General features: G+C 42.6%; 1 protein-coding gene across 1 annotated transcript; it reads left to right on the forward strand.

Moving 5' to 3' along the window:
• The first annotated feature begins 1,764 nt into the window (after window positions 1–1,764).
• Window positions 1,765–24,163, forward strand: lama4 (laminin, alpha 4). Its single transcript, XM_072440448.1, has 40 exons — window positions 1,765–2,070; window positions 7,347–7,448; window positions 7,517–7,644; window positions 7,741–7,821; window positions 7,950–8,164; window positions 8,395–8,495; window positions 8,639–8,819; window positions 9,483–9,563; window positions 9,658–9,809; window positions 9,876–9,986; window positions 10,067–10,178; window positions 10,263–10,427; window positions 11,088–11,281; window positions 11,617–11,733; window positions 12,552–12,700; window positions 16,037–16,178; window positions 16,249–16,342; window positions 16,432–16,548; window positions 16,630–16,815; window positions 16,965–17,104; window positions 17,182–17,346; window positions 17,573–17,718; window positions 17,793–17,955; window positions 18,442–18,575; window positions 19,005–19,176; window positions 19,250–19,381; window positions 19,454–19,596; window positions 19,669–19,798; window positions 20,885–21,022; window positions 21,102–21,235; window positions 21,336–21,500; window positions 21,628–21,772; window positions 22,061–22,224; window positions 22,394–22,583; window positions 22,675–22,836; window positions 22,992–23,148; window positions 23,301–23,428; window positions 23,497–23,590; window positions 23,753–23,869; window positions 23,942–24,163. Exons 1-40 carry the CDS (start codon window positions 1,963–1,965, stop codon window positions 24,088–24,090), a joined length of 5,604 nt encoding a protein of 1,867 aa, XP_072296549.1. The 5' UTR covers window positions 1,765–1,962; the 3' UTR covers window positions 24,091–24,163.
• The last annotated feature ends 3,426 nt before the right edge of the window (window positions 24,164–27,589 follow it).

Consider the following 27,589-nt stretch of genomic DNA (forward strand, 5'->3'; position numbering starts at 1 on the left):
CTTTAAACTCTTTATAATTGAAAAGTCAAACTCCCGGAACCGCAGCAGAGCAGAGAAGACCATTATGGTGACCATTAAGTACCACCTAAAAATATATTTAGCCCTCTGGGTAACACAACTAAGGAGATTTAAAATGGGATGATTGCTTTACTAGTTCTAAATAAGGACGAACCCAAAAGAGAACAAAAATGGGTAGTAAAAGAAAAGAAAAAAAACTGTAAATCAACATAACACTGAAATATACTCCTGTAAACCAGAGTTTGAGAAACAGTTTGTTTTTTTGCTCCTCTTTTCTGCATATTTTCTGTTACATATGAAGATAGTATTGTGAATAAGAGTGTCAGATGCAGAGACATGATATATTCTCACAACTCTGTACCGATCAAATGTGTGCTCTGAACGCCCTCTGCTGGAGTATTTGGGTATTCGAGTATTCTTACCCCTCGTGCTGTCCTCGGGTCTGGATGACCCACCTCCTCCCTCCACAATATGAAAACATTTTGTTTCATTTTTAGTGTGTGTTTGTTTGTTTGGTTTGTATTTGTTTTTGTTGTTTTAGGTTTAAAACATAAAAAGTAAAAAAAAAAAAAAAAAAAAGAGTGATCTTTGAAGGTATACTATCTTTGAAGGTCGCGCAGGAACTTTAATTTTCCGTCATAGTTCCTTTAAAGCATTTCTTATTGCGAAGTTGTGAGTTGAATGAATCCTGCTTTGTCTTGTGCGTCCCCTGGGGTCATTACAATACAGTTTAGTCTTGGCAGAACTTGCAGCTCAGAAACAGATGTACAGAGGAGGGTCATGAGAAAGTATGGAGCTGAGTATTCTCCAATTGCTCTGCTCTACCAAAAAAATACCTCGTTCCATCCTTGGGCTGGGCAGAAATCTAGTACAAGTACACAGGCCCTATCCCCATAAACATGGGGACTTGACGCACCCAGTCCAAAACTGTGGCCCTCAACAATTGCATTACATGATTAAAAATATATATATATTAATAAGACGTTGCGGTGTTTATGTTCCCATGCCAAATTTCCAATAATTTGTTTGGGATTTAATTTGCTCAAGTTAGACTCTGGGGACACCCTGCAATCTCTGGTGCCTCCATTGGAGGTCCCGCCCCCCAGATTGGGAACCACTGGTGTAGAGGACCACAGAGCAGTAAAATTAGAAGTCTTTTATGGTGACCTACTGATAAAAATAAACATCCTATGTTTGAGCTGCTGGAAGTCGCTATGTGTGGTGTTCCTGTGAGCAGTGACGTAAGTGTGGAGCCTCTCACCCCCAGATCAGTGGAAGAGTGTAGTCTGGAGCTTTAGGGGCAAAGGTCGCAGGGTTTGAAAACAGAGAAGTTAAGCAGTCTATAATTTTTTTGTGCTATATTCCAGTACAACTGGTAGGTGAAGATGTTTCATTAGTGTTAGCCTCAGTGGATCCCCAATCTCATGGGATCTATAAGGTGTTTTGTAGGTTTTAAAATGTAACAACATTCCAATAGAAACCATACAGTCGTATTCTATTTATCTATCGATCTATCTATCTACTGTATCTATCTATTGAAGTCTGCAGAAATACATGTTCAAATGAATGGTGAATCAAACTGATCTGCATTCAAAATGAAAAGCATTTGAGAGTTTTGAGCAGAATACTTTCTGGACAGTGTAATAGTCATGTGTAAACAAACCCATGGTCATGTGCTACCTCGGTGCAGACTCTCCCTCTCCCTCTCTCCCTCGCCCTCTCTGTCTATGTCTCTCTCTCTACTATGCTCTCAGCCTTCCCATCTGGATGTGATTTGTCTCCTGAGAGGCCGTGTTCTGGGGAAGCTGGGGGAGTGTCCAAGCAGTGGGCTCAAACTACATCAGGAGGTCAGAGCTGGAACAGTCAAGGCAGCGGCTGACATAAGAGTAGTCTTGAAAGTTGTTCTCGTGGAGAGCGTACACAGAGCAGCTGCACTGGACCAAGATGGCTGCTAGATCCCTGGCCGGCCTCTCCCTGCTCTGCATCCTGTCTGGGATCAGCTATGGGGCCACAGCCGCAAGAATCAGAGGACAACAGCAGTCCCTTCTCAAAGTAATTATGTTTTCTATCTATGTTCCGCTGCAAGTTTATAATGAGGAATATTTCATACAGAATTATCTAATTCTAAAAGACAATAATTTGAAAGTCTTCTGAAACCTAGCTTTGATTGACTGCGGTGAATAAAAAGTCTGAAATAAAATACATGTTCTTTATTTCTGTTGCACTATTGCACTGCTAACAACCAGTCCCCATATCAAGGGGAAGGATCCAACTATTTTTTCAAATTGATTTATGTATTATTATTTATTTACTGTGTGTGTTATTAAATGTGTAGACTTTTCAGAGCGATACACAAACTGTATAATTTGTTTTGAGGAATTTCAAATGTTTTGATAAGGGTTCTGATTATAAAATAGAAACTACTACTTTACAACAATTATTGGGATTATTATATGCCAGTCTAACCAAACTAAGAGCCACACAAGCAGAATAAGATTATATTGATGATTAAAAAATAGTTGCAAACTTGATTCCCAAAAAGATTCAATTCTTCCCACACTAAATTCGTGACAGCCAAAGAGAATGAGTGGCATGAGTGAGCAGAAGCAGGGTGTGTTTGCTGTGATCATAGTAAATTCCAGATTTTCCAACACCTTTTCTTTGGTGGAGGTGCTCCGTTTGTGAGACTCACGCCAAACTCACAGAATGAAAAACAGACGCCTTAAACAGACACTTTGACTCTCTTCAGTCCCTTTGTGTTACATTTAGGACATAGACGTGGACTATGCTACACTGTTGTTTGTATGGCCCCCCTTTCTATCCCAGTACACTAATAGAAAGCAGCTGCCACAGGAAAGAGCTACAGCACAGTGATCAGGGCATGGGAATCTCTGTACGAACAACAGCTAACAGTCACGGAAGTATGCTAATGTTCCCATAAATCCCAAATTGTGGTGCTGTTTTATGGGACGCTTTTGGCTCGGTATAAAATGTATTTGGCAGAGATACAGATGTGCCTCAGTGTACGGAGTCACTTACAAAAAGGACCAGAACCTTGTTGGAGGCCCATTAAGCTGCGAGCAAAGATGCCTCAGATGCACTGAAGCACAGTGGCTGGGAGGTTTCACACAACATGAAGATCCAGAGTCAGTGTTAAGTGTGGAGATTGCACATCGCGTTCACACTTCAAAATACAAAGGATTCATACTGTATCAGTGGCATCATTTAAAAGATGAGTCAAATCCAGGTGGGAGATGATCCAGAGTGTGATGATCCAGAGTGTGATGATCCAGAGTGTGATGGTCCAGACTGAGATGATCCAGACTGTGATGATCGAGTTTGTGATGATCCAGACTGTGATGATCCAGACTGTGATGATCCAGACTGTGATGGTCCAGATTGTGATGATCCAGGCTGTGATGATCCAGAGTGCGATGATCCAGACTGCGATGATCCAGACTGCGATGATCCAGGCTGTGATGATCCAGAGTGCGATGATCCAGACTGTGATGATCCAGTGTGTGATGATCCAGACTGTGATGATCCAGAGTGTGATGATCCAGAGTGTGATGATCCAGAGTGTGATGATCCAGAGTGTGATGATCCAAACTGTGATGATCCAGTGTGTGATGATCCAGACTGTGATGATCCAGAGTGTGATGATCCAGAGTGTGATGATCCAGAGTGTGATGATCCAAACTGTGATGATCCAGTGTGTGATGATCCAGACTGTGATGATCCAGAGTGTGATGATCCAGACTGTGATGATCCAGAGTGTGATGATCCAGAGTGTGATGATCCAAACTGTGATGATCCAGTGTGTGATGATCCAGACTGTGATGATCCAGAGTGTGATGATCCAGAGTGTGATGATCCAGAGTGTGATGATCCAAACTGTGATGATCCAGTGTGTGATGATCCAGACTGTGATGATCCAGAGTGTGATGATTCAGACTGTGATGATCCAGAGTGTGATGATCCAGACTGTGATGATCCAGTGTGTGATGATCCAGACTGTGATGATCCAGAGTGTGATGATCCAGACTGTGATGATCCAGAGTGTGATGATCCAGATTGTGATGATCCAGTGTGTGATGATCCAGATTGTGATGATCCAGTGTGTGATGATCCAGACTGTGATGATCCAAACTGTGATGATCCAGTGTGTGATGATCCAGACTGTGATGATCCAGAGTGTGATGATCCATACTGAGATGATCCAGACTGTGATGATCCAGATTGTGATGATCCAGGGTGTGATGATCCAGACTGTGATGATCCAGTGTGTTATGATCCAGACTGTGATGATCCAATGTGTTATGATCCAGACTGTGATGATCCAGAGTGTGATGATTCAGACTGTGATGATTCAGACTGTGATGATCCAGAGTGTGATGATCCAGACTGTGATGATCCAGAGTGTGATGATCCATACTGAGATGATCCAGACTGTGATGATCCAGATTGTGATGATCCAGAGTGTGATGATCCAGACTGTTATGATCCAGTGTGTTATGATCCAGACTGTGATGATCCAGTGTGTTATGATCCAGACTGTGATGATCCAGAGTGTGATGATTCAGACTGTGATGATTCAGACTGTGATGATCCAGAGTGTGATGATCCAGACTGTGATGATCCAGACTGTGATGATCCAGATTGTGATAATCCAGAGTGTGATGATCCAGACTGTGATGATCCAGTGTGTTATGATCCAGATTGTGATGGTCCAGAGTGTGATGATCCAGATTGTGATGATCCAAACTGTGATGATCCAGATTGTGATGATCCAGAGTGTGATGATCCAGAGTGTGATGATCCAGATTGTGATGATCCAAACTGTGATGATCCAGATTGTGATGATCCAGACTGTGATGATCCAGACTGTGATGATCCAGTGTGTGATGATCCAGTGTGTGATGATCCAGAGTGTGATGATCCAGACTGTGATGATCCAGAGTGTGATGATCCAGAGTGTGATGATTCAGAGTGTGATGATCCAGAGTGTGATGATCCAGAGTGTGATGATTCAGACTGTGATGATCCAGACTGTGATGATCCAGAGTGTGATGATTCAGACTGTGATGATCCAGAGTGTGATGATCCAGATTGTGATGATCCAGAGTGTGATGATCCATACTGAGATGATCCAGACTGTGATGATCCAGATTGTGATGATCCAGAGTGTGATGATCCAGACTGTGATGATCCAGACTGTGATGATCCAGAGTGTGATGATCCAGAGTGTGATGATTCAGAGTGTGATGATTCAGAGTGTGATGATCCAGAGTGTGATGATCCAGATTGTGATGATCCAGAGTGTGATGATCCATACTGAGATGATCCAGACTGTGATGATCCAGAGTGTGATGATCCAGAGTGTGATGATCCAGATTGTGATGATCCAGTGTGTTATGATCCAGATTGTGATGATCCAGATTGTGATGATCCAGAGTGTGATGATCCAGAGTGTGATGATCAAGAGTGTGATAATCCAGACTGTGATGATCCAGACTGTGATGATCCAGACTGTGATGATCCAGAGTGTGATGATCAAGAGTGTGATAATCAAGACTGTGATGATCCAGACTGTGATGATCCAGACTGTGATGATCCAGAGTGTGATGATCCAGAGTGTGATGATTTGAACTGTCATGATCCAGAGTGGAGGTTTTTTGTAGTTTTTCCTGGCCAAGAAGGAGGGCGATGTCCCAGGGTCCCCTCAGACCCTAAGTGGACCCGAAGGGGACATCGCCCCTGGTCCCTTTGGACATTGTTTAATCCATTTTTCACTGTCGCCCTCCGAGGAAACTGCTGTTGTGATTTTGGGCATTGAATTGAATTATCCAGACTCTGATGATCCAGACTGATGATCCAGACTGTGATGATTTGAACTGTCATGATCCATATTGTGATGATCCAGAAACTGATGATCTCAACATTTCTTGTTTGTGTTTTCAGTTCACATATGGCTCAAATTACTAGTTACAGATTACAGCCATGCTTCTGTTCAGTGTATCACATGTCTGCCCCCCTTCCCCTCGTTTACTTCCGTCCTGTCTTCACAGAGTGCAGCTGTTTGAGCTGCACAAGACATATAACATTTGGACTTATCTGCTTTGAAAAGTTAATTTGTAAGAAGAAGAAAAATAGCTGTTTCAATGAATGACAGATTGTTAAAAAATATATAAAGCTTGAGATATGAGATTAACTATTATAACACTGATGTCACAGCAAAATCCCAAGTTGGTGACACCAGAATTAATGGTGGAAGTTGCTAGAGAAAGCCCAAATTACAACAGCACGTTTGGAGGTAAGGTTATGGTTAAATTTAAAGTACACTTTAGGGAAACTTGCTGGAGGATTTTGACATGTTTTGGGTTGAACTGGATTGACCAAGCAAAACCCATCCAAACAGGAAGAAAAATGTAAACGACGCACAGAAAGGCCCCGTTTAGCCCGGTAGTCAAACCTGCAACCTTCTTGCGGTGAGGCGAGAGTGCAAGCCACTCAGCCACCAGTCTGTAGACTTGGTAGACTATAATCCAAGCATCAAGATTTATTTTTATGACAATATTCTAACACTGACCTAAACTATGATATAAATATGCTTAAATCAAGCAATAATATCTGTAAATGAGCACAAGTTACAGAGCCCTGAAATATAAAACTATGCATAGCAAGTGTGCAGCTGTTGGGACATCCCACACTGGCAGTACACAGAGGCATTTCTTTGTCCCATCTCTGAGTGAAAATATGTGTGACTCATGTATGGGGCTCTGTTTGAAGACTGGAAACTTCTCAAGACTATTTTACACACTGGCTTCTAAAAGCCCTAATATCTCATCTCAACTTTCCTGATTTATATCATTTACATAAAAAATGTCCGTGGGTCTATGCAGTCTATGCAACATTTTTCAATGTCCTCGACTCTAAAACCTGGCTAAAGATGACAATATTGAAATACAGCTATAGTCAATGTTTAGGCTGGAAGACTTCTCCCTGCTGCAGCACCCGCCTTTCTCCATTCAGCAGCTCAGCCCACGCAGCCCTCCTACACACCATTGCATTAATGTAGTTTCATTGTCTGTCTCGATATCCTGCTCTGCACCTCCTGCACACTGCAGGACAGCAAACTATGCCAAACTATCATTCATAATTATACTATATAGTTCATTATAATCTAACACATTATCTCCAGGTTGAAATATATTCATGCAATAGTGGTCTTGTTGAATATTATTTAAACATATGAATTACATGCCGTATTGTATTTATGACCATTATTTGGACCTTGATGAAGTGAGTGACCAGTTTTCATTGTGCAGGTTTGTGGGAAAGGCTTCTTCCTGAGTGAGCGCGGTTTCTGTCTTCCATGTAACTGCAAAGGAAATGCCGACCACTGCCAAGACATCACTGGTGTTTGTAATGTAGGTTATTTTTTATTCACAATCAGTTCATGAGATTGTATTTGATGTGTGATTCTCTGGACTCACAGAACTGCAAGAACCACAGTACAGGGGACTTCTGTGAGCACTGTGAGGACAGCTTCATCTTGGGAGTTGGTCCCAATGGCCGGAGGTCGTGCCAGCCCTGCGCCTGTCCCCTGGCTGTCCGCTCCAACAGGTGAGGTCTAACCTGTGCACAGGCTGGGGTCTGGTCTGGGGTCTGGTCTGGGGTCTGGTAGCCTACGCCTTTGTTGAGCGCTGTGTATTTGTCCAGTTTTGCAGTGCACTGTGACAAAGGGGCTGGTAGTCTACGCTGTAAATGTCAGGAAGGCTATGCGGGACATTCCTGTGAGAGGTACGTTTTATATCCATAAAAAGTATAAATCATATTTTGTGATTTGAATATTTATATACTTAAGGAAGTAACTCATATATCACTATGTTCTAAAGAAAACTTGCTGTATTAAATACTTCACTTCACAGGTGTGCTCCTGGGTACTTTGGCAACCCCATGGTCATAGGAAGCTCTTGTAAGAGGTGTGACTGCAGTGGAAACTCCGACCCCAACTTGATTTTCAATGAGTGCCACAATGTAACAGGCTACTGCCAGCATTGCTGGGGCAACACGGCTGGTGCCCATTGTGAGAGGTGTGCCTCTGGTTTCTACGGCGATGCCATCACTGCCAAGAACTGCAGGGGTACGCACCAAGATATTGTTACATAACTACCGGTGCTTTCAGTAGTCAAATCTAGCCACTGTATTTGATAATCATCAGTGTATAGTTAAAAATACACATTTGTTAGCATGAAGTCATGTAGTACACAAAGTCACTCAGAGAAGCATGCAAGCACTCTCAAGGCCAAATATCCCAAAATATCCCATGACACCTTCCACTCTCTCACGCTCCCCCCATATGTTTGTCTGCAGAATGTGAGTGCAATAAATGTGGCACATCTTCATGCGATGACAGGACAGGCGTGTGCCACTGCAAACCAGGTGTCACCGGGCGGATTTGTGATCAGTGTGAGGTAATATAAGGCCTCGTCACAATTTGTAAATATGGATCACAAATCTGGATTATGATTATTATGATTATTTTGATTATGATAGATTTTCTCTTTTTTTCTGTTCTGCAGTAAAAAAAATATATGACTAACTTTTACTCCTGTAGGATGGATATTCAGGTTTTTCCAGCTGCCAGGGATGTCGACGGTGTGAGTGTGGTGCAGCTTCACTGCGGTCCACCTGCCACCCTCTGACCCACAGCTGCCCATGCCGCCCAGGGGCCGGGGGGCGCTACTGTGAACGCTGCCTGCCTGGCTACTGGGACTATGGAGCATCAGGCTGCCAGAGTGAGTCTTCTCTGACAACCAATAATTAAATACTGTTTGTCTTAAAGGAACAAAAGGAGGAAAAAGGACCACTTCTTCAGTGGTCATGAGCTGTTGGTGTGGCGTGTCTTGTCACCCAATTTGCGCTGATACCGATACAAACAGCAATTTAAGGTTGAGATTTTAAAAACTCAACCGGAGAAGGGTGGTTGGCCCCCTCCAGGTGGGTGGGGAGTCCTAGACCCAATTGACAGGCGGATCGGTGCAGCTGCAGTGATGCAGTCGCTGTATTGGACTGTTGTGGTGAAGAAGGAGCTGAGTCGATAGACAAAGCTCTCGATTTAATGTTCAATCTACGTTCCTACCCTCACCTATGGCCATGAGCTTTGGGTAATGACCGAAAGAACAAGATCGGGGATACAATTGGTCGAAGTGAGTTTCCTCCGCCGGGTGGCTGGGGGAGCTCAGAGTGGAGTCGCTGCTCCTCCATGTCGGGGGAGTCAGTTGAGGTGCCTCCGGGATCTGTTCGGGATTCCTCCTGGGCACCTCCCTGGGGAGTTGTTGTGGGCATGTTCCACCGGGAAGAGGACTAAAAGGGATTAAAAAACTAAGTGGGACCATAAAGAGCTTGGTTTTATTGGCAATGAAGATAATCAATGGAAACTTCTGATTGCAATTTTCCAGAGTGTGAATGTGAGAGCGGTTACTGTGACATGCACACAGGAGAATGTCTGCTGGAGGCCACTATCAACCTGTGCAACAGCAGTGAGTTTATTTACGCATGCACACACCAGCTATGTTTATCTCATTTCTCATAACTCATTCAAAACCTTGAAATCGGATTCATGTTTTTGGTCAGGTTGTGATGAATGCACTTGGAGCTTGATCAGAGACTTACACCTCTCCAATAAGACCCTGGACCAACTAAAAGTGGCATTACTGAACATCTCCTCTGGGGCAGCTGCCCACGACCGCATAAAGTACTACAACTACACAGCGCTCCGGCTGCAGGTATTCACCCACACTTTGGCTTTTTTGCGAGGGGTTTGAGTGCATACTCATTGTATTTTGTGACAGGTTCAGTTCACAGGGTGGGAGAAAAGGCGCTCTCTATTGGGGGCTCAGACTGATGACTTGGAGACAGCAACAGGTGCCATTGTGTCTGACATGGAGTTACTAGAAGAATCTGTGCGTATGGTGGCTCCAGTCAGAGAGTACAGTTGGTGCTTCTTCTGTAAACGGACTGTTTGTGCTCTCGGGTGTTTCAGGACAGTGAGGTGTCCAGTCTGTCTACACGGCTGGACGACAGTACTCTGCAAACACTGAGTAAAGCTGAGCTGCTCACCTCTAACCTTTCTGATCTCAACCTCGGCATTGAAGGTATAGTTACTCCACCCTCATACAGCCGCATTAAAGATATATATCTGGTCTGGCATACAGTACATATCTGTGTGTGGTTTACAGACATGATCCATGACTGGGAGCTCTACAGTGTGCAGCAGGAGCAGGCTCCAGAGGTGGTACAACAGAACACTGAGCTGGCCCAGGGGATGGTGGCCTGGATGAGGGCTCTGGACCTGTCCCCTCGAGAACCCCGGGCCAAGGAGGAGTCAACCATGGCCCATGAGTGTAAGTGCTTCTGGGACTCTGTGAGTGCACTGGCAATAAGGAGAAATTACAGTAAATCAGGAGAATGTCCTGATCAGATTAATTTACCCAGCCGCAATCTTTCAGAATCAGAATCAGAAATGTTTTTTTGTCTATGAACAAAATTCACATACATAGGAACTTGTCTTGGTGATTCGATGCAACACAAAACAATATAACAATGAACAATGAATAAGTCTGAACAATAAGCTACCAGATATTTTAAAAAAAATCAAGTTGAAAATGTTCATGTTTTTGTATAGTCAGCTGACAGACTGTCATGTGATTAGGCGCATGTCAGTCAGATGATGTGGGCCTCCTCCACTCATTCACAGTCAGTGAGCTGGTTCACTCTAGTTTACATTCATGATGTGTCATGTCTGTCCATTATCATGCTCTGTCCCAATCAAATAGATAAATAAATAAATACATACAAATATGCCCAGGGGTGCCCATAGTGATTTGCCCACAAATCACTGCTGTAGCTCATAAAACATTTGGTTGTTCAAATTTGAACACCCAGCCGTTATAGTGTGTTTGGGGTTTATCAGACAAGCCATAGTCCAAACCTTTAACTCACTATACCATTGTCACCATCAAAACAAACTCATCTCTGTAATGCATAAAGCTTTGTGCCCACAGTGCTGCGGCGCGTTCGCCAGCAGGAGAAGAAGCTAGGGCTCACCGATAGCCGTCTGCCCACCATTCGAGAACTACTATCTCGCTTTTCCACCCAGCTGTCCCACGCCCACACCCTCCTACAGCGGGCGGCCAGCACCACCCAGCAGACCCAGGACAAGAACAGGGTCAACGTCGTCAAATACCAGAGGAATGAGGTAATTTCCTTCCTTCCAGTTATAGCCAGGTGTTTCCTTCTGGATATTTTTCTTCAACTTCTTTATCATTGCCTCAACATTAAGCAGAAAATATTTCAGCATGTGTCTTAGTATAGGTAATTTCACTCACTACACTAGTTGTTTAATCCTGACCAAAACAGAGTCGGGAGATGGGTCCTGGGTGCACTTTTTTAAATTGTCAGCATTTTTAGATTGTCAGCATTGCTTGACGGGCCAAATGCCCCCTAACTCAACCCTGCAGCTTGAACTGGCTCCCCCCAACCTTCAAAATAAATAAATCCTCAAGATAAAAATTGCTTCACATTGTTTTTCAGGCCAAACAACGGAGTCTTGCAGATGCACATGATAGTGTGAACAAGACACTCGTCACAGCCAGTGAACACTTGTCCCACACAGAGAATACAGTGGGCGAGGTGAACTCCATGGTGCAGGTACGTTACACTTTTATTGTGCTTTACAAGCATGTGGAAGCCTCTCAAAGTGCTACAATGTAGTCATTATTCATTCATTCCTCATAAGCTACTTAGTATGTAGCTACAGCTGCCCGGAGGAAGATTGACAGACGCAAGGGTGCTAATCTGCCAAAAGTATTCTGTATAATTTATTAGTAGCAGTAGCTTTTTACCAGCTAAAGAGTCAAAGAAAAGGTATAGTGTCTAATCCAGACTTTGAGTCTTTCCAAGTCTGTCTCCAGTAGATTAGACCACTGTAACGGCCTGCTCACTGGTCTCTCCAAACGAGCTGTAAAACAGCTGCAGTACATCCAGAACGCTGCTGCTCGGGTCCTGACTAGAACCAGGAAGTACGATCACATTAGTCCTGTTCTCAGGTCTCTGCACTGGCTCCTGTGGCTCAGAGAAGAGACTTTAAAGCAGCTCTGCTTGTGTACAAGTCTCTCCATGGCCTAGCATCAAATCTCAGGGAATCTTGCTGATTCCAGAGTCAGGACTAAACATGGGGAATCAGTTTTTCAGTCGTGAAAATCGTGAAAAAGTCTTTCTTAACATTTGTAAGAGGTCTCTACTGTGATAATGTTCAAATCCCGGCTGTTGAGCTGTGCACATGACTGAAGGGATTTAATTTGCAGTCTTCTCTTTTAAAGCACATTTTATAATGATCATTTATGGGTTCTTGTTATTTGTTTTTTTTAAATAGGTAGTGGTTGTTTAATTCATCTTACAAATTGCTGTCTACAAATAAACTTCACTTGCCTATTGGTGACATTTGACATGTTATTGTTTGTGGGCAGAACATGACACAGTACCATGCTGCTATTGATGGCGCTGAGCAGAAGCTGCAAGATAAGTCGGAGCGACTGGCCAATGTCGACACAGAGCTGGTGCTAAGAGCAGATGAACATGCGGAGCAGCTGGACAGTCAGGCCAACGCTCTGGAAGAGTGAGACTTCCACACTACAACAAAGAAAGAAACACTTTATTACGATTCAAAAGATACATTATCTCTTCCACACAACAGTACAGTATGAACAAAGACAATTATTTCAACACTATGTCACTGTACTTATGTCATTGTGCTTATGACAGGTGTTTTAGAATTTTCTAATTTTGACTTTATTTTGTGTATTTATACCTATACATATTGTACATACACGTCGACCAATCAGCGAGTAGTTTTCACCATCGCGGAGGCGTGACCATAACAAACATGGCGGCGCCCGCACAGCACGGTTCAGCCGAACGGAAAAGAAAACGCCACATTTCTCCTGATTATGACTGCATAATATCGAGATAGTGTTAAAAACGAAGCTGTACAACCACTGACTGGAGTACGGCGGAGGACACTTGTTGAAAACGCCAAACGATGGTTAGAAATAGACGGAGATGAGCGCGACATTGCAAAGTCCGTATCTAAACATCACCAACATTTGTTGTCGACTGGCTTGAGCAAAGATGAAGATTTCACGGACCAATTAATAGATGCCTAATGTGCTACTGAAGATTTGTATGACCTGCAAAAAGGATAAACGGTATGTCAAAGCTGGAGCAAAAACATTGATTGACAAGTTGGCTTTGGCTGAGACTAACACTGCTGGTAAGTTGGATTTTTTTCTGATGACATTTGATAATTTCATATTAATTTTTACTTTACTTTTCAACATATTAATCATATTGTCATTAGCTAGCAGTAGTTGTAAACCTGTAGGGTTGTCTTCTTCGCCCCATCCACTGCTATTACAATGTATTTACAACTCAAGCAAGAAGGAGATAAAAATTAGAAAAAACAATCAGCCAATATTCAAACATTAATGACAATTAATTCTTGTTATTCATTCATTTTATTTATTTATATAGGGGAAACCCAATGAGAAAAGTTATTTTTCATGGCCCTGTTAAAACACAACACTACACAAAATAAACAAGAAACATAGGATACTGAAACACAAAAAAAACAATCAATAAAATGAATCAATACATGAAAACACATTTAAACATACAAGCTGAGATACAATTATATAAAACAAGTGCATTGGCACGTTAGGGTTATACCATATGTAATTGCCATATAATGCAAACATAATTTTGATTGGCTATCAAATTTAAGACTGATATTTATTATATTACATTATAATTATAACATTACCATGTTTTAACCATTTAACTTTAATAAGAGTCTGGGATCCCTTAAACCCAGTGTGTGTCTGATTAGTATCATTTTGTTCAACCCGACATATGCAAATATTTTTCATCTTAATTTCCAAGAATATAATCCATCACAATGTACTAGGCCTCTCTAGTTGTGAATCTGCACATCCATAAAAAAGCATCTCTGATGATATCACTTTTTTATATTTCAGATCAGACAAACTGAAGTTGCGGTTACAGAGAGACTACCCACAGTTGAACTTAGTGAATCCATCACTAAAATGTGCACCAAAGTGACTTGCTCTTGGCCACCAACTGGTGATGATTTAGACTTGCCTGCTGCTAGAAGTGTAGTGCCGATGGAACTGTACAATCTATTAGCTTGGTGTGTTGGAGCTACAGATGAACCAACCTTGACAAAAATGGTTGGTGTCCCTGAAGAGACTGACCTTGAGCTGCTTTCCATATGTCAGGACATTATGTATTTGTCATGTAAGGGTTATTATCAGACTGCAAAATTCCTTGCCCTTGGTCTCACATTACGGCACTTAACCGGTTCATACCAAGTGGTCTCATGAGTAAACTGGGACACCTTGGATCTTGGGAATCGGTTGTGCGACATGAAACAAGCTTAGCCCAACTTCAGCTGACAGCTGTTGACTTACCAACAGGCTTCATCAAGGATACAGTTACTATACTTGTGTAGGACAACATGCTGAAGAAACATCATCTGGTCAGGGCACTACCCATCATACAAATGGTATAATGGTCCAGAGTGACAACTCAGCTGAGCCATCTAAAGAAAGGGTGGAGATCTTTGGAGCCACAGAAAGCTCAGTTTGAGCTGTACCATAGGCAGAAAAGACAAGGACCTCAAACTTTAGGTGAGAGTATTTTGGATGATGAGAGTAAACGCAAGGAGAAACTACATCCCTCACAATCCATTGAGTGTATATTATATAATGCACACCCTTTCATGAAAGACATATATTCAAAAATGTATTGTGTTGATTATGTCGAGTCTGTAAAATCCACCACTGTTATGTTTGTAGTTTTCTAATTGTATCATACTATTCTATTCTGCAATAAAAGATTATATCACCAAACGTATGCTCTTTTTATTTCTTTAAGTCTACATTAGGACATGTTAAATGGCTTCATATAGCCTACTCCAGTGGATATTCTAATCTAATTGGAAATTATCTTGTTGAAATAAATTCTACTGTCACTGGCATGGAGAGGGTTAAACTATATTTTCGACAATTCCTTAAGGCTTAGATAATGAACAAGGCAAACTGATTGTCTCCTAAGTTTCTATACATTGGAAATCTGAAATCGTAACAACATTTCATGGTGCTTTCAATTATGGTCGCTTTTTCAAAATGTGTACTTTTGAATTTAGATTTACTCGTTAACTAGGCCTAAAGGAGATCTGCAACTTTTCTACCCTAAAGAAAGTTGAAATGTCTGTATGAATCTGCAATTTCACTTACATTCGTCAAAGAATAGTAAAATGACAAGGGTACAAAAATGGGTGTAGACCCATATTTGTCACTTTTTTTGGCAAAAGACCGACTTCGACTCTCATTTTCTCCCATAAGTTGCAGGATTCAGATGGAGAACTTTTCCCCCCGGTTGAAGTACATAATAAAGATTGGAAAACGACTGTTGAAAAGTAGACCCCAGGTTGGGGGAACGGAACCCACTTTCTAGCCACATTCTGGCCCTTTGCTTATTGCCTAATATAAATTATAGTTTTACACCAAAATAGTAAGTATAGGTGGAGAAAATGACAGGAAGTGACATCAAACGGGGGACACTCATTCCAGTAAAAGTAAAAATTTACACAAAATAAACCACTTTTTAACATTCTAAACATTAATTCAACAACATAAAGGTGCTCTCATAAATGGTTTGTTTTTCAAATAAAAAAAGTGACATTAGTTTTTGCCCGGTGTTTGCTGAATAATTTTCTAGTGTGATGTCAAACGGGAAGTGAAATCATTAACCTAACCTAACAAATGAGCTATTCTGTGATAACATTTTTAGCATTTTTAGCAACATTTTAAATAGATAAGTCTTGACTGCATTTCAGTTCAATGAGTCGTCCAACTTGTCATTTATACTGCAGGGACCTGCGGGAGAGTGATACCAATGGCTTTGTGCAGCGGGCCATCAGTGCAGCAAATGTGTATAACAACATCATTAAGTACATCCATGATGCCAACATCACCTCACGCACCACCTTCAACTTGTCACAGAAAGCTGAACAAGTATGTCCCAATGTCTTATTTAGGATAGTGATTGAATATATGAGCACTCATCTGTTTTTCTGCTTTGCAGGACGTCAGTGGGATTAACACTAAACTGAGCTCCCTCGTCACACAGAGTGACCACGTTTTTAAAGAATCAGTCTCATTACATTCAGAGCAAAGTGGTGAGGCCCACAATGTGCAATTATTCTGAGCGATATAACACTGTAACCAGTTTAAACATTTAGATCTTAAACTTTTCACATCTTCACAGAGGTAAAAACAGAGGTTGTTGACAAGTTAAACTACATTCAGGAAACAAGAGACACCATGGAGAAGAACAACAAGAAACTAGAAGAGCTAGGACAGGATATTGGTCAAATATACACAGGTAATATCCCCACAAGAACCCCATCATCATGTTACTATACCGATCTGAACTGCAGAGTGAAAGTTTGTTGTGTACGAGCAGACCGGACACCCCAGCGACTGAACTTCACCCTGGAGGTAGCAGAGGAAACTCTGAACCACTCCAAAGAGGTGCTCCAGACCATCACTCCCATTAGCAACAAGGTGGAGCAGTGGGCCAACAACATGAAGAAAAAGCAATATTCTACTGAAGCCTATGAGAGCGCCGTGGACTCTGCTGGAGAAGCAGGTACCAGAAACAAAACACTGATCCCTTATATTAATGACGATATTATATAATGTATAATATATTATCTCACTACAATAATGGTTTGACCACATCTAAACACCAATGTTTATCTATGAGATGCTGTGATGTACAATATGCTTATGTGACAGTGGAGAATCTAAATATACTTGTACCTGAACTATTGGATAAACTTCGAGTTGTGGAGCAGAAGAAGCCAGTGAACAATGTGACCACCAACATTTTGAGAATCCGAGAGCTCATCGCACAGGCCAGGAGTGTTGCAAAGAAAGTGAGTTTTCTTTTATCTTTCCTATATTTGTACATATAATACAGTCAGGTAACTTTGATATTTCATATGATGGTCAGGTCCAAGTATCTATGAAGTTTAATGGGCAGTCAGCTGTGGAGGTCCATCCACACACCAGTCTGGATGACCTCAAAACGGTCACCACCATCAGCCTCTTCATCAGAGTGGACCCCGACAAAGACCCCATTGAAGACCGTTTCATCCTCTACCTCGGGGACCGAAACGTGGGCACCCTTTTTCATTAATTTGCCAAACCAGGTCATAGCAACCAGGGTTTAAATTAATATTATTACTAGCTCCAGATCTGAACGTGAATCTGTTTGGTAGAGTCATGAAATGTTTCTCATGAAAATGTTTTTACTTCAAGTGAGAACTTTCTCAAAGTTTGTCTGTTTAGTCTGGTCCAGGTTTCTCATTGCAACCTCACTAAAAATGTTATCCCGCACATAGGGAAGGAAAGATTACATGGGCCTTGCCATAAAGAATGACAACCTGGTGTATGTTTACAATCTGGGTGGTGAAGATGTGGAGATTCCATTGGGGTCCAAACCCGTCAGCCAGTGGCCTGCAGTCTTCAACTATGTCAAAGTGGAGAGGTGAGATAAGAGTGCTGAGTGCTCACAGGTGCAGTCACTCTGATTGAATGCTAACGTGGCAACTCTGTGAGCAGGCTCGGCAGACACGGGAAAGTCTTCCTGACCATTCCCAGCCAGAGCTCTTCTGATGAACAGAAGTTCATCCAGAAAGGCCAGGCTCCAGGGACAGACTCTCTCTTTGATGTCGACCCAAACGACATTGTTTTCTTTGTAGGGGGGGTCCCAGCAGGTGTCAAGGTAAGAAGCCAGTCAGAATGACCTTTTTACACATTGTATAGATGTGAAGAAGTTCCAGTCCCAAATCTCCATTGTCTCTGTGACAAAACCAGGAGTAAATCTTCCTGTCTGAAGGGCTATGGAGCTCAACTTGAGGTTCCAGAAATACACTTCCCATTTGTTTTTCCCATAGCTTTTTCAAAAAAAAATGTGTGTGTATATATATATATATATATATATATATATATATATTTACACTCTAATGGCACAACAAAAATTAAACCGCTAATGTTTTTATAACTTAGCAGTTTCTAAACTTTCAGAATCAAAATGTAACTGATTGTATAGGTCTTGTGGCTGTTAGTTACCACATAGCCGATTATGATTATTGTGTTTGTATTTAGAGGAAATGAACCCCTGGAACCTTGAAATGTGTGTTTCACATATTTGTTGCTGACTTATGTATTTTATAGTTGACGTGACATAAACATTTTGCCCTTGTCCCAGCTGCCCCCGCCTTTGAGCCTGGCTCCATTTGTTGGCTGCATTGAGCTGGAATCCATAAACAATGATGTCATAAGTCTATATAATTTTAAGGAGACTCACCAGATAGATGTGATAGCCTCTGCGCCATGTCCGAGGTAAAAATGTCTCAATTGATAACTTTATTTTGTTATACAGCTGCTACAAGTACTGCATTTTGTTACTCAAGTATTTTGTTTTATGTCTAAAGAGTTAAATGTGCCAATGGTCTTGATAAAAGATTTTTTTTTCAGATTTTCTAGTCAATGAATTTGTCACTCTTTCTTTTCTGTATATTTTGGTTCATGCAAGGCCAAGACTTAGACAGGATGTCACCATGAATACATTGAAATATAATGCCTCAGACCACACACAATGTACAAGTACGGATAACTGCAATCAAATATAGTGAGGTTAAATTGATATGTGTTCACTGTAAAATGTATTTAAGTACAGATACATCAAAATAGTGCATTAGTACAGGACTGTCGACACCAGTACCTCTAATGTTACACTGTAATTGCATCTCTGACATTACTCTTTTTCAGATACAAACTGGCATTCTCCCAGAGTCGCATTGCCAGTTATCTGTTCGATGGCACAGGTTATGCTCTGATTAACAACATAGAGAGAAGAGGCAAGTTCGGTGTTGTCACTAGATTTGATATTTCTGTGCGGACTGTGGCAAACGATGGGGTGCTGCTCCTCATGGTCAATGGGGTAAGGGCTTTTTGAATGTACGTATTTCAATTATAAATGTATACAATTGTTATAACAGGGTTTGTATTTTCAGCTTAAATTCTTCCTTCTGGAATTGAAAAACGGTTACCTACGTCTAATTTATGACTTTGGCTTCAGTGGTGGGCCAAACCGTTTGGAAGAAAAACTTCCTGTGTTGCAGATAAATGATGCAAAATATCACGAGGTGAACCTTTAAATGACAACGTGAAACAAAATAAGTAATGCACATGTAATAAATGTGTGTGCGGTCCCTCAGGTGTCGTTGATCTACCATCAGTCAAAGAAAGTCATCCTTCTGGTGGATAAGGGCCATGTCAAGTCTATTGAGAATCCCAAAACCACACTGCCTTTCTCCAATGTATACATCGGTGGTGTCCCATCCAGCGTTCTCAAAGCAAGGTGAGGGATTTGCTGCTATACAGGAGTAGATTGTGTATGCTCATATACAATGAAACATACTTCTGTCTACAGTTCTGAGCTGGCCGCAGTGGTGGGACTCAAAGGTTGTGTTAAGGGCTTCCAGTTCCAGAAAAAGGATTTTAACCTCCTGGAGGAGCCAGGCACTATTGGCATCAGCAGTGGCTGTCCTGAGGAGTCCTTTGTAAGTTTATTCTGCAGTGTTTCTATGACTAATATTTGTCTCTCCCTTTAATGAAATTCATCATGTCTTCTTTTTTAAATACTTTTATTTGTTCGTTTTTAAAGACAAAGTAAAATGTTTTACCTTGACATGTTTCGGTGAGTTTCAATTCAAGTCCATTTATTTTTGTAACTCCCGAAATCACAACATCAGTTGCCTCAAAGTGCGACACAGAGAACAGATCTAGTAGTTTTTCCTTGTCTTCTCAGCAAGGAAAAACTACCAAACCTCTTTGGGAAAAAGTAGAAACCTGGAGGAGTTCCACAGTGAAGGAGAGATCTGACTCCTTCAGACGGACAGGCGAACGTTCTTCAGAGTATGACACTGAGAAAGAACACTTTCCTCAGAATCGACTGCGGCGACGTGTTATTTGTCAGCTGATTTTTGTGGATTTAGACTTTTTTTAACTAAAAAACAAACCTAAAAAAAGAACACATAATTGGGTGCGACTGTCCAGCTCAGGCTGCAGCTCACAGACTGCGTCTGGCTGCAGTAGTGGCACCAGTAAAGGACCCTGGCTACTCCTGAAATTTGATCTGCCAATCATTGACATTGACAAAATTGACATTTTAATGCATTTTGCCCAGTGCTCTCCCACACATGGGCCACCTTGTGGCCAAACAATAAAACATGTCATCATGATTTATAATGAGGTTTTAAAATGTAAATGTATCACCTGTCCTGATTCAGAGGAGCCAGCTTTAATTTGCTTGCATTGGACAGATAAGCAACCAAAAGGTCTGAAGGGAGCATGTTTGCGCAACACTGTTCTGAACAATGATTTTTTTTTACACGCATTTACCATGCATCTTTGCCTCTTGTAAATATCAGTAAAAGCAATGCACACTTTAAGTGTGCATCAAATCTGTTATTGTTCTCTCTGCTAGTGTTACCCTGGTCTCTTTCAGTGTTACCTCAGTCAGTTTCAGTGTTAACCCAGTCTCTGTCAGTGCTACTTTAGTCTATGTCAGTGTCACAACTGTTTCTGTCAGTGCCACCGCCAGTTAATGGTTTAAAAGTATCAAGTTTTCTTTTTCTCACCAACAGATGTCACGGAAAGCTTACTTTACTGGTGAAAGCTACCTGGGATCCACAGCCAAGACAAGTCCATTTGACAGCTTCGAAGGGGGGCTGAACTTCAGGACTGTGCAGCCCAGTGGGTTACTCTTCTACCATCGTGAGGGGGTCAGTGTTCAAAGAACTCCTGAGGACATTCTGTTCCACGTTTCACTGTTTATCCAACTCTCACCTTGTGCCTTCACAGTCCGATGAGTTCAGTATTACTCTGGAGAACGGAGGTGTGGTGCTCAATAACAGAGGCACCAAAGTCAAATCACACAAGAAGCAGTACAGCGATGGAAGGACACATTTTATAGTGGCATCAGTTAACAATCAGAAGCAAGTATTTTCACATATACATTTTTATTTGGATTTCATACAAATACAATTACTATGAAATAACTGGCATTGTTTCAACGTACTTGTCTACATCTATCAGGTATTCACTAATGGTTGATGACAAAGATAAGCAGGAGAAAAAACGTCCAGCCTCAGCATCTAGAAGTTCATCTGACTCTGCATTAAAGAGCTTTTACTTTGGAGGCTCGCCTGACAGCAGCCTGAAGAACTTTACTGGCTGTATCAGTTATGCCTACATTAGCAGGTAAAGTGAAAAGCAGGAGAGGAAAATAAAGCTTAGGGGCATTAGCATTAATTGCTATCATTGTTAAAAAATATTTCTATGTTTTTATGGTGGCTGCTGGCATCTGTGTGTGATGACACGTTCATAGACTAGAGCGAGACATCGAGCCTGAGGATTTCCAGAAGTACCCAGAGAAGATGAAAGTTTCTCTGCAGGAATGTCCTGTCAAACGCCCTCCAGCGGCATTACAGTCCCAAGAACACAGGAAAACCAGAGGGGGGAACTCCAAGAAAGTATGTCCCTTTCAGAGAAATATGTTAATTTGATAAAATAGTTAAATGAATTATTCACAAAAAGCAAAAAACGTTTTCAAATATGTTGTACCCTGGTGCTCTTCAGACTTGGCATCACAATCATTATAAAGAAAAAAGGGCTGAAGCACTAGTCTCATTTTCAAGTTGTTTATTGAATCATGGCAGATATAGGAATATTTAATAAATAATGTAATAGTAATTTTTTGAAAGAGCACAAAAGTGTAAAAACAGCATTAATAGATGCTGCTTCACGTGTCTGTGCTGTAGGAGAGCATTGTCCCAGAAGAGCACAACAGCGATGATCCCAACACAGATGGAGGGTCCTGCTCCCAGCCCCCCATCCCCCCAGCCACGGAGCACACTTTCCAATATGGGGGTTTCAGCCACAGCAGGCATCAATATCCACTGCCACAACACGCCCTGGATCACCGGTAAGACTCAACATGATGTGCCTGTAGTGTGATAACAGTTTGGAGCTCCTGTACAAATAAACAAAAAATAAACTGACCAAAGAGGCAACTTATATTATCATTTTAGTCTATTTGTTAAATGTTCAACATATTTGAAGTGCATTGATGAATGACATTTCTGTTTCCACAGATGGCACTTGTCCCTGTCACTAAGGACCGTTTCTTCCTCTGGTCTGATGGTATATGTGTGTGACACAGAGGAACGCTCGTTCATAGCTCTGTATCTGGCTGACGGGAGGCTAGAGCTCACCTTCAGCACCGGAGAGGAGCCAGTGAGGCTCCGCAGCCAGAACAAGTACAATGACGGAAAGTGGCACAGTGTACGTCCATCTGTTGGCAAATACCATCTTCACAATATGTCCATAATGCAGATTGATGCATCTCTTGACCATGAAACCATTTTCTCTGAAGGTGGTTCTGATTGGTGATGGAAACCTGGGACGTCTGATCATTGACGGACTGACGCTACTGGAGACCAGAGCTCCAAAGAACAGAGACACTGGCTCACTGCAGCTCCACGGGCCGCTGTATGTTGGAGGGGTGCCTACTGGGAAAGCCCAGAGGAATGTGCCGGTATGAGCTTCTGTTCACTTCATGGCTTGGGGAAGGAGAGTATTATCTTCTTCCTTTGTCCTTCTCTTCAATTGAACTTTACACACATACGGTTGCATAAAGTCTGTCCATGTGCTATGTGGATATGAACATTTGTGGGTTTGTGTTCTCTGTAGACAAGCAACCTGCACAGCATACAGGGCTGTTTCAGGAACCTGCAATTGGACGGAAAGTGGCTGCCAGCCCCGGACAGCTTTGGTGTTGTGCCCTGCTTCAGTCGGCCTTTAGAAGAAGGAACCTACTTCTCTGCAAAAGGAGGACACATTGTCTTGGGTAAAGATGCAACTAAATACATATTTTTTTTTTAATTTCAGCTACATTCAACTCACTTCCTGTGTTTTTATGAAAATATTTTGTTATAAGTGAGGGCTTGGAATCAGATCAGTGCCTGAGACTCTGATGCTACCTCTAATGTGTTTCCACAGATGAATCCTTTCACCTGGGACTGATGTTTGAGCTGCAGATTGAAGTGCGCCCTCGTGTGGACTCTGGGCTCCTCCTGCATGTGCGGTCTGTGGAAGGTTACTTCTCCCTCTTCCTGCACCAAGCAGCGGTAAGCGGTGCGCTATGTTAACATAATGCAAACTTGACACAGATGGATAATGGACATTTTACCTTCAGGTGATTGTCCTTGTGAATGATGGGACGCATGAATTTTTCACCAAAGTTGTGCCAAAGCACAGTTTATGTGCTGGCACATGGCACATAATCACTGGTGAGTTTAGTTTTTTTTTCTCCCTCTTCTAATGTATGATCACTCTGTACAGTGTCACTGTACAGAGTGAACCCTTTCCTCTTAAGCTGCGATTAGGCCACTTTCATCAAGCGTAATGCCACTCTGAAATAAATACAATTTAAATCTGGTCTTTTCTGCCAGTGATTCGAAAAGCCAATGTGGTCCAGTTAGCAGTGGACTCAGAGGTAAACCATGTGGTGGGACCCCAAGGTCACAATGTGGACCACAGTGGGACAGTGTGGATCGGTGGGGCTCCAGGTAAGACTGCACACATCCCCACACTCCTCTGCTGACCATGTCACTCTAACATGTCTCTGTCCTCTTTTGCAGAATCTGAGCTGCTCCTGCCTGACAGTGTGGGTCCTGTCAAGCCTTATGTGGGCTGTATGAGGGGCCTGAGCATTGATGGACGAGCTGTGAACTTTAGTAAAGTGGCGTTGGTCCAGGGTGCAGTCAGCGCCAGGGGGTGTCCAGCATAGTGGTCCCATGACAACTGCACCACTCTTATAGCACTGACAAAATCTAAGGTGACTGTGTGTTACATTTTGACCATGAAAAAGAATGTTTTACTTTCTTTGAGCCCAAATGAGTACACAAAAAAGAACCACTAGCACGAGTTTGGTGATGATTAAAGTTGAGTCCCACAAAACTCCCTATGTTATGTTACACTTACACATTGTGAAACATAAGCAATAAAAAAATACTATCTACATTCACTAGCTTCTTTGTATCTCAAATGTTTGTCATGTTTATGATTTTGTGTCAGAAATGATGATGATGATGATGGTTATTATTATTATTATTATCATTATCAGTATTATTATTTGCCCGGAGGCTTTATTAGACAGGTAATGACAGTGTGAAATGGGGATGAGAGGGAGGACATAAACTGAGACACATGACGTGTTCACGTCATGTGTCCCAGTTTATGTCACGTGTTCTGTACAAATTACAATCAAATGCTAAAATATTACCCTACACTCATTATGTACTGATGTACTTTGGGCCAGTTTAGACATTGTAATTAGATCAATGTCATGCATGTTTTAGTCATTTATTAAAGATCACTATCTACAGATCTTGGTATAACAAGGTTAGGCATGATTTAGTCAAGATTAGGTATATATATATATATATATATATATATATATATATATATGAAAATGTAGAGGCACCCTCTACACTGCGGACCTCAGACACGACACGGACAGCTGTGTCCTGCAGAAGTTTTCTGATGACTCTGCCATCATCGGACTCGTCACGGACGACGATGATGCGGAGTACAGAGGACTGGCGCAGGACTTTGTGGACTGGTGTCAGCGGAACCACCTCCTCATCAACGTGGGGAAGACCAAGGAGATGGTGGTGGACTTCCGCAGACGCCACCCCACTGCCCCCTCACCAGTGAACATCCAGGGATGGGACATTGAGAGAGTGACTCATACAAGTACCTGGGTGTTCATCTGAACCACAAACTGGACTGGACTCATAACACAGACGCACTGTACAGGAAGAGCCGGAGTCTGCTCTACCTCCTGAGGAGACTCAGGTCTTCAGGAGTGACAGGGCCACTCCTGAAGACCTTCTATGACTCTGTGGTGGCATCAGCTCCTGTAGGTGTGGCCTGCTGGAGCAGCAGCATCACAGAGAGGGAGAGGAAGAGGCTGGACAGAGTAATCAAGAAGTCCAGCTCCGTCCTGGGCTGTGCTCTGGACTCGGTGCAGGAGGTGGGGGACAGAAGGGTCCTGGCTAAATTCAAATCTATGCTGGACCATGAGTCTCATCCCCTGCAGGACACTCTGTCCACTCTGGAGAGCAGCTTCAGTGAGAGACTGATCCACCCTCGCTGTGTGAAGGAAAGGTTTCGCAGGTCTTTCCTTCCTGCTGCTGTCAGACTTTATAACAAACACTGTTAGTACTGAATATGTGCAATACTGATTTAACCATGTGCAATACCATCATATTCATGTGCAATACTGAATTAACCATGTGCAATACCTGTAAATAAGAGTGTTTACTTACTTACTAATAGTATTACCTAGTCTTGTGCTAGCTATTTTTGTTTTATTTTATTCTATTATCATAATGTTATTATCTTATTTTTATCTTTATCTTTTTATTTTTATTTATCTATTTTATTTTATTTCCCCCCCTCCATTCCGTATTATGATAGGAGAGGAGTTTTGTTAATAAGAGTTTTTTGTTTGTTCAAAAGAGTTCTATTAAGAGTGTGTTTTTGAAACTTCCTATAATCTGTCCTTTCCTCCTGTTTCTACTGCATTGTAACATTAAAGGATTATCTTATTGTATTTTGTGTAACCAAAGCCCACGTTATTTTAGTTTGGTACAGTTAATTTATGTGTTTTTATGACAATGTCATATCAAGCTAACTTTTCCTTTGTTTTGCTAAGGTGTAAGAGCATGGCATTTAGCATTTACGAGTGTTTACGTGTTTCCCAGCTCTTACGGTGTATTTGCAAGATTTACTGCCATTAAATCAAAAAATCATCAGTAAAGTGTCAACCTCCATATATATATATATATAATAAATCATATATAATAAATAAATAATATGTATAATTAATAAATAATAATAATATATATAAATATATATATAATAAATAAATAATATATAAAATAAAAAATATAATACATAACATATATAATAAAATAAATAAATATATACCTCTCCTTGAACCGACACCTTAACGTGGTGGAGGGGTTTGAGTGCCCGAATGATCCCGGGAGCTATGTTGTCAGGGGCTGTAAGCCCCTGGTAGGGTCTCCCAAGGCAAACAGGTCCTAGGTGACTGGTCAGACAAAGATTGGTTCAGAAGCCCTTTATGATGAGTTCACAAACAAGGCCGATTACGTCGCCCGGATCGGCGTCACCGGGGCCCCATCCTGGAGCCAGATCTGGGATGGGTGCTCGATGGCGAGCGCCTGGTGGCCGGGTCTTACCCCACGGGGCACAGCCCGAAGGAGCGACGTGGGGCCGCCCTCCCGTGGGCCCACCACCCGCAGGAGGATCCATAAGGGGCCGGTGCAGAGAGATCTGGGCGGCAGTCGACGGCAGGGGCCTCGGCGACCAGATCTCCAGACACAGAGACTAACTCTGGGGACATGGAATGTCACCTTACTGGGGGGGAAAGAGCCTGAGCTTGTGCGGGAGGTTGAGCGATACCGACTAGATATAATCGGCCTCACCTCCACGTAGTTTGGGCTCTGGAACCCATCTCCTCGAGAGGGGCTGGACGCTCCACTTCTCTGGTGTTGCCCGCGGGGAGAGGCGGCGGGCTGGTGTGGGCTTGCTTATAGCCCCTCAGCTCAGCCGCCACGTGTTGGAGTTCACCCCAGTGAACGAGAGGGTCGCGTCCCTCCGCCTTCGGGTGGGGGACAGGTCTCTCACTGTTGTGGCGGCCTACGGGCCGAACAGCAGTGCAGAGTACCCGGCCTTCTTGGAGTCCTTGGGAGGAGTACTGGACAGTGCACCGACCGGGGACTCCGTTGTTCTACTGGGGGACTTCAACGCCCACGTGGGCAATGACAGTGACACCTGGAGAGGGGTGATTGGGAAGAACGGCTTCCCCGATCTGAACCCTTTGCACAAGGGTGTCAATCAGTGCACATGGCACCAGGACACCCTAGGCCGGAGGTCAATGATCGACTTTGTTGTCGTGTCATCTGACCTCCGGCCGCGTGTCTTGGACACTCGGGTGAAGAGAGGGGCAGAGTTTTCAACCGATCACCACCTGGTGGTGAGTTGGATCCGCTGGCGGAGGAGGAAGCCGGACAGACTTGGCAGACCCAAGTGCATTGTGAGGGTCTGTTGGGAGGGCTCTGTCAGTAGGGTATTCAACTTGCACCTCCGGGAGAGCTTCTCCCATGTCCCGGGGGAGGTTGGGGACATTGAGTCTGAGTGGACCATGTTCTCCGCCTCCATTGTTGATGCGGCTGCTCGGAGCTGTGGTCGCAAGG

The sequence above is a fragment of the Eucyclogobius newberryi genome, unplaced genomic scaffold (assembly GCF_026437365.1).
Source record: "Eucyclogobius newberryi isolate DKJ021-1_F unplaced genomic scaffold, fEucNew1.0.hap1 SCAF_1, whole genome shotgun sequence".
Lineage (NCBI taxonomy): Eukaryota > Metazoa > Chordata > Actinopteri > Gobiiformes > Gobiidae > Eucyclogobius > Eucyclogobius newberryi.

Coding starts and splice junctions, on each gene's coding strand:
- lama4 (XM_072440448.1), top strand. CDS start 1,963: ATGGCTGCTAGATCCCTGGCCGGCCTCTCCCTGCTCTGCATCCTGTCT. Junction 8,820..9,482: donor TGGAGCATCAGGCTGCCAGA/GTGAGTCTTCTC, acceptor GCAATTTTCCAG/AGTGTGAATGTGAGAGCGGT. Junction 21,501..21,627: donor AGTTATGCCTACATTAGCAG/GTAAAGTGAAAA, acceptor ACACGTTCATAG/ACTAGAGCGAGACATCGAGC.